Source organism: Microcaecilia unicolor, chromosome 3 (assembly GCF_901765095.1).
Source record: "Microcaecilia unicolor chromosome 3, aMicUni1.1, whole genome shotgun sequence".
In the NCBI taxonomy this organism is placed as follows: Eukaryota; Metazoa; Chordata; class Amphibia; order Gymnophiona; family Siphonopidae; genus Microcaecilia; species Microcaecilia unicolor.
The window spans coordinates 292,868,867-292,875,877 of record NC_044033.1 but is presented as its reverse complement, the minus strand read 5'-3'; the positions used below and the strand labels follow the sequence as shown (position 1 = coordinate 292,875,877).

The window sequence follows — 7,011 nt, the reverse complement described above, 5'->3', positions numbered from 1 at the left end:
AAGAGGAGCATAGTTTAAGATTGAAGGAGGATTGTTAAGCCCTTTCAAATGACACACTGAATACGAATTATAACAAATTACTGCTCTACTGCCTATGAAAAGTTATTCCGTTATTATACTTCCTCTGTGTACATCCGTATGCTGCACAAGCTGCTGGCATGTTTGAAAATATAAGTGAGATTAAATAAAAATGCTACCAACACTTTGAGTGTATGGGGATGACGGCTTCCCGGGGAAGGGGAAACTGAGACTTTGGCTTCAAAGTTGTGACGTCATCCCGTTTCTTCCGACCTCCAGTTGGCATGCATTGTTGTGTCAGTCCGGGACGGGTAGAGAGCAATTCCAGCTGTGCTGAATTGTTGACGTGAGAAGCAAGGAGGGTTGGGGAGGACTGAAGAGGAGACCAAGGGAGTTTACTAAGACCTCGTTGGAGGAGACGGTACCCTAACCACGTTAGTGAAGTGACGTCCTGTTCGCCTCTGGCGCAACTTCCTGTTTCCAGTAGTTGGGACACCTGAGAGAGAGGGAATGGTGGTGGTGTGTGATACTAGTTTACGGGGCATTGGAAAAAGAAGCTGCTGGTTTGTTGGTGGGCGACCTCAGGTATGAGTTTTTCCCGGAGGAGAGATCGGTCTCCGAATACATGTGACCTCTTGGTATTTTTGATGTTTCTTGTCCACATAGGTCCCGTCTTCAATTCAGATTTTCTCATATTCCCTATCTCTTATTTCAGTGTTCTTGAGGGATTCCGTTTATCTGGAACTACAGGATGCGGTTCTGAAGCAACATGATTGCAGCATACATCGCCTTCCTCATATTGCTGGCGCTGTGCTTGGGATTGGAGCTGTCCGCTTGCCGGTCCAAACTGAGTGGCAGTTCCTGCAGTAACCCAGCCTTCTTGAAGTTCCAACTGAACTACTATCAGGTCTACTTTCTGGCCTTGGCTGCAGACTGGCTACAGGGCCCTTACCTGTACAAACTCTACCTGCACTACCATTTCCTTGAGGGTCAAATTGCTATTATCTATGTGTGTGGATTTGCATCCAGCGTGCTTTTTGGTTTGGTTTCCACTTCCTTGGCTGACAGGCTCGGGCGCAAAAAGACGTGCATTCTATTTTCCCTGACTTACTCCGTCTGCTGCTTGACAAAACTGTCCCAGGACTATTTTGTGTTGATAGTTGGACGGATATTAGGTGGCCTGTCCACTGCTTTGCTCTTTTTTGCCTTTGAGGCCTGGTACATCCATGAACATGTGGAACGACATGATTTCCCCCCAGAATGGATTGGTGAAACCTTTTCGAGGGCAGCCTTCTGGAATGGTGCCATTGCCATTGGGGCTGGGGTTGTGGCTAACATTTTTGCTGAGTGGCTGATGTTAGGCCCAGTGGCTCCTTTCATGGTCTCCATCCCTTTTCTGGTGTTGACTGGTGTTTTCATCATGAAGAACTGGGATGAAAACTATGGCAAAAAAAGTAACTTTTCCAGAACTTGTGTAGAGGGCCTGAGGTGCCTGTTATCTGATCAGCGGGTCCTGCTCTTGGGAACCATCCAGGCTTTGTTTGAAAGTGTCATTTACATCTTTATTTTCCTGTGGACACCTGTCTTGGACCCTCACCACCCCCCATTAGGCATTGTCTTTTCCAGTTTCATGGCTGCCAGCATGGTGGGTTCTTCACTGTATCGCATTGCTACGTCTAAGAAGTACCATCTGCAGCCCATTCATATCCTCTCCCTCTCTGTCCTCATGCTTTTCTTCTCCCTCTTTATGCTCACTTTCTCCACTTATCCAAGTCAAGAGAACCCATCTGAGTCCTTCCTGGCTTTTCTGCTTATTGAGCTGGCTTGTGGACTCTACTTCCCAGCCATGGGCTTTTTGCGTCAGAAGGTGATTCCAGAGAAGGACCAAGTGGGTGTGTTAAACTGGTTCAGAGTGCCTCTGAACCTACTGGCTTGCTTGGGCATGCTTATTCTTCATGACAGTGACTACAGGACTGGTACCTGGCACATGTTTAGCATCTGTGCTGTGATGATGGTCATGGCACTGCTGGCTGTAGTTAGTCTCTTCTCTGTGGTCCGCAATGATGCGGAGCTGAAGATGCATCCTCCAGGACAATCTCAACAGTTGCCAAGTACTCCAGAGTTATAATTTGCTGTAGTGGTGAGGCACTGGATTTGTTTTAGGAATTCAGTGCATTTGTCATTAGGTGTTACAGTTGCAGGTTCCTCCTCAGGTTCTGATGTTGTGATACCTTTTGAGCATTTTGGTCCCTTGCTGAGAAAGATGCAGTTTGTAACAGGGAGCTTATTTACACTCTGAGACAATTCCTGTATCGGTTTGATTTAATTGTTTATAAATTGTTATTGAGCATGTAGCCAACCCAGGGCTTTGTTCATGTGGTATCTGAGGTTGTTTGGAGTTGAATGTTGCAAGTACAGTCATTGCTGATGCCAAAAAATATAGCTTTTTGGATAATTTACACAAGTTCCAGTATAGAAACAGCATTTTCTCTGCGTGCAGTGTTTTAAAAAGTTCACATGATCGTATCAATATTCATGCTTAAGCAATTAAAACATTGTTTTATTAAATTAAGACCTAATTGTCATTCCTGGAAATTCCATTGAATCCTTATTGGTAAGACTTGCATATTGACTCATATAAGTTGAATTGGTTCAAACTGGCTGTGATGTCACAAATTACCAAGAGCCTGATATAATCACACTTTTTTTTCACTTTGTTCCTTACCTTGATGTGTTCCCCTCTTCCCTTATCCTTCCAAGACCTCAGTCTACAGCCACTGCTGCCATTTTCTTCTGTTCTCTGTCACCCCTTTTGTCTCCCTGGGCCTCAGTTTGTCAGTGCTTGTATGCCTCATTTTCTCCTCCTTCCCTACTATACCCAATTTGCTTTGGCTGCCCCCCCCCACCCCAACCTCTGACCCTAATGTACTGATACACCATTTGCTCTTTACTCCTCAGTTACAGTCTTCAGTGGTAAACAGCAATTTCACATATGCTAGATTTATTGAAGTGCCTTACTATTGTTAGTGTGTAATTACTAAATAGGTCTAGTGTGTAATTACTAAATAGGTCTAATGTAACAGTAAATGATGACAGGGCAGATAAAGACCAAACCACAAGAAAATACTAAATCAGGATCAAACTGTATAACCAACACCAAACAATCTTGAAACTTATTAAAACTATTAAAGCCAAAGAGAATCTAAATGAATCATTAAAAATATTATGGGGTCCTTTTACAAAGGCGCGCTAGCATTTTTAGTGTGTGCTAAAAATAAGCACACGCTAAACATTAGAGATGCCCATATATTTCTATGGGTGTCCCTAGCGTTTAGCGCACACTAAAACTGCTAGCGTGTCTTAGTAAAAGGACCCCTATGTGAATAAAGGAGGGGCTCTCATGCCATGTGGCCCCCAAATTACCATCAGTAATTTGTGTTCTATCCACAAGTACATAAGCATTGCCATGCTGGGACAGACCAAGGGTCCATCAAGCCCAGCACCTTGTCACCGACAGCGGCCAAAAGAACAAGCAATTTGTCCCGCCCATCCCAGAGACAGTGGATTATTCCCACATCCATTCAATAACATTCTATAGCCTTTTCCTCCAGGAAGCCGTCCAACCCTTTTTTGAAGTCCACTAAGTTAACTGCCTTAACCACTTTTTCCGGCAACGAATTCCAGAGTCCAACTACGCGTTGAGTGAAGAAAAATTTCCTCCGATTCGTTTTAAATGTACTACACTGCATCTTCATCGCATGCCCCCTTGTCCTAGTATTTTTGGAAAGCGTAAACAGACGCTCCACATTGACCCGTTCCATTCCACTCATTATCTTATAGACCTCTATCATATCTTCCCTCATCCGCCTCTTCTCCAAGCTGAAGAGCCCCAGCCTCTTCAGCCTTTCCTCATAGGGAAGTCGTCCCATCCCCTGTATCATCTTTGTCGCCCTTCTCTGCACCTTTTCCAATTCCACTATATCTTTTTTGAGGTGCGGCGACCAGAATTGAACACAATTCTCGAGGTGCGGTCACATGATGGAGCGATACAGTGGCAGAATAATATCCTTAATTCCTTGTCATTAGCAGCAGATGAATCCATTACGAATGGGATGTGTCCACCTACAAGCAGGGGGAGATAGAGAACACTGAAAACCATAGTGCCTCTAGGACGGCTAGCTCCATCTGCCTCTCAGTATTTATCTATCTCCCAGCAGGGTTGGACGCAGCTTGTTCAGCTCCTTGTAGATTCTGCCTGGGGTGGCTCCTGTACTTTTGCCAGTTGTAGCAGGGGTGTTGTGGCTAAGTGGAGCCCACTTTAAAGGCACATAGGTTCGCCCTTTCCCTGCCTTTCCCATATCTGCCCTCATGAATCCACAGACAGACGAGTTTTCAGGATAATTCTCATATATATACATGACCTAAATTTACATATACAAGGTCTCCAATGTATGTAGTGTTACCTCATACATAGTCATTGTGGATATGTGAATATTTGATTAGTGTTTGCTTTAATTCTGTTTGTATATGAAGCAGGAAAATGTTCTCTGTTGTATATATGACTGATTTGAGTTTCTGAAATTTTAATGTACGTACTAATTGTATAAGTCTAGATATAGGCACATTTAAAAAAGTGTACTGAGCCAATGCTGAGGCTGTAGTGCTTTATGCTGAGGCCAAGGAGGTTTGGTATTGGATTCTGAATCTCTGAGGGCTATGCAAGCTTGGATATGTTGTAGTGATTGTGCATTGGGATCGGTGGAGAGTGAATAGCCAGCTGCTGCTTCTGTACAAACAGGGCAATAAAATTGCTGGAGGAACATTATATTAACATAAAGAGAAAAAAACACAGCAAACACACTTCAGTTTATATTTTATCACATATATTACATCATATATATAGCACTCCTTCAAGTTAGTGATTTGAGGAGTGCTTTTACTAAGCAGTGGTAAAAAGTGGCCTGCGGTAGTGTGTGTTTTTGGCATGCACACTGGATCATTTTTTTTCCTGCAGCTGGAGAAAAGGGCATTCTTCAATGGGCCGGGAAATGGGCATGCGCTAAAACGAAAAGTAGCGCACACCTATTTATGGCCTGAGCCCTTACTGCCACCCATTGACCTAGCAGTAAAGGCTCACATGCTACCCGCTTGGGGGGCAGACTCAAGGAAAATGGCAGGAAGTATTTTTTCACGGAGAGAGTAGTGGATGCTTGGAATGCCCTCCCGCGGGAGGTGGTGGAAACGGTAACGGAATTCAAACATGCGTGGGATAAACATAAAGGAATCCTGCTCAGAAGGAATGGATCCTAAAGAGCTTAGACAAGATTGGGTGGCACAGCCGGTGGCGGGAGACGGAGATGGTGCTGGGCAGACTTATTCGGTCTGTGCCAGAGCCGGTGGTGGGAGGCGGGACTGGTGGTTTGGAGGCGGGGATAGTGCTGGGCAGACTTATACGGTCTGTGCCAGAACCGGTGGTGGGAGGCGGGGCTGGTGGTTGGGAGGCGGGGATAGTGCTGGGCAGACTTATATGGTCTGTGCCCTGAAAAGGACAGGTACAAATCAAGGTAAGGTATACACAAAAAGTAGCACATGTGAGTTTATCTTGTTGGGCAGACTGGATGGACCGTGCAGGTCTTTTTCTACCGTCATCTACTATGTTACTATGTTAATGTGGCTGCACTGCTGATTACCGCCGGGAACGTCCCCCCACCCCGGGTTGAAAATAGAAAATTCCTTGTCATCAACAGCAAGATGAATCCATTAACTGATGGGTTGTATCTGCCTACCAGCAGGTGGAGATAGAGAACACTGAAAGCACACGGTGTTCCAGGACGCCCAACCCCCTCTGACTTCAGTGTAACTCTATCTCCCAGCAGGTGTGGACGTCGCTTCTCAGATCCTGGATTTCTGCCTGGGGTGGCTCCTGTGCTTTGCCAGTAGAGCAGGGGGTGTTGTGGCTGGTGGTGCCCACTTTAAAGGCATACTTGGTTTTCCCTGTTCCTGCCTTACCCCATTCCCCCTCCTCCCAGAGTTCCTCTGTGGCTGCCTGCCTCTCAGGGCCGTGCCGATGCGGTAAGCGAGGTAAGCGCCGCAGGTGGGCGCCCACCTCTGGAGGGCGCCGCCGCGGTGCTTACCCTCGCCCCGTGCCGCAAAGGCCTTTAAATCTTTTACCTGGGTCGCAGCAGCGTCAGTGAAAGCGCTGCCGACCAGCAAGGGCGGGGCGGTGGGGGCGGTCCGCCCCGAGTGTCATCAGAAAGGGGGGTGCCGCCGCTCCCGCTGCTCTTCTTCCTGGCAGCCCCTCCCCCGCACCAGCCCTTTAAAAATAAATTGCCGACGCGAATAGCGAGCGCAGCACCTCGTGTGCAAGTAAAAGAAGCGGATCCGATCATCTCATTGGGCCTTCCCTCACTGTCCCGCCCTCCTCTGACGCAACTTCCTATTTCCTCTAGGGCGGGACAGTGAAGGAAGGCCCAATGAGATGATCGGATCCGCTTCTTTTACTTGCACACGAGGTGCTGCGCTCCCTATCGCGTCGGCAATTTATTTTTAAAGACCGGGTGGCAGGGAGAAGACGAGGCAGGGTGAGGGTGGGGGACAGATGGGGTGAAGGTGGGGGGGACTCGGATAGCAGAAGGGACTGGGTGGGAGACAGATGGAGTGAGGGGGACTCGGATGGGCAGAAGGGACTGGGTGGGGGACAGATGGGGGTGAGGGTGGGGGGCACTTGGATAGCAGAAGGGACTGGGTGGGAGCCAGATGGGGTGAGGGGGACTCGGATGGGCAGAAGGGACTGGGTGGGAGCTAGATGGGGTGAGGGGGACTCGGATGGGCAGAAGGGACTGGGTGGGAGACAGATGGGGTGAGGGTGCGGGGCACTTGGATAGCAGAAGGGACTGGGTGGGAGACAGATGGGGTGAGGGTGGGGGGCACTTGGATAGCAGAAGGGACTGGGTGGGAGAAAGATGGGGTGAGGGGGACTCGGATGGGCAGAAG

General features: G+C 47.7%; 1 protein-coding gene across 3 annotated transcripts; it reads left to right on the top strand.

The window, feature by feature from the left end:
- Positions 1 to 309: 309 nt before the first annotated feature.
- Positions 310 to 2,590, top strand: MFSD5 (major facilitator superfamily domain containing 5). Of its 3 annotated transcripts, none has more exons than XM_030195453.1 (2): positions 310 to 501; positions 734 to 2,590. In XM_030195453.1, exon 2 carries the CDS (start codon positions 788 to 790, stop codon positions 2,144 to 2,146), a length of 1,359 nt encoding a protein of 452 aa, XP_030051313.1. In that variant the 5' UTR covers positions 310 to 501; positions 734 to 787; the 3' UTR covers positions 2,147 to 2,590. The 3 variants fall into 3 exon arrangements, with proteins under 3 accessions (XP_030051313.1, XP_030051312.1, XP_030051314.1); XM_030195452.1 differs by lacking the exon at positions 310 to 501 and adding an exon at positions 510 to 603; XM_030195454.1 differs by lacking the exon at positions 310 to 501 and adding an exon at positions 532 to 589.
- Positions 2,591 to 7,011: the final 4,421 nt, after the last annotated feature.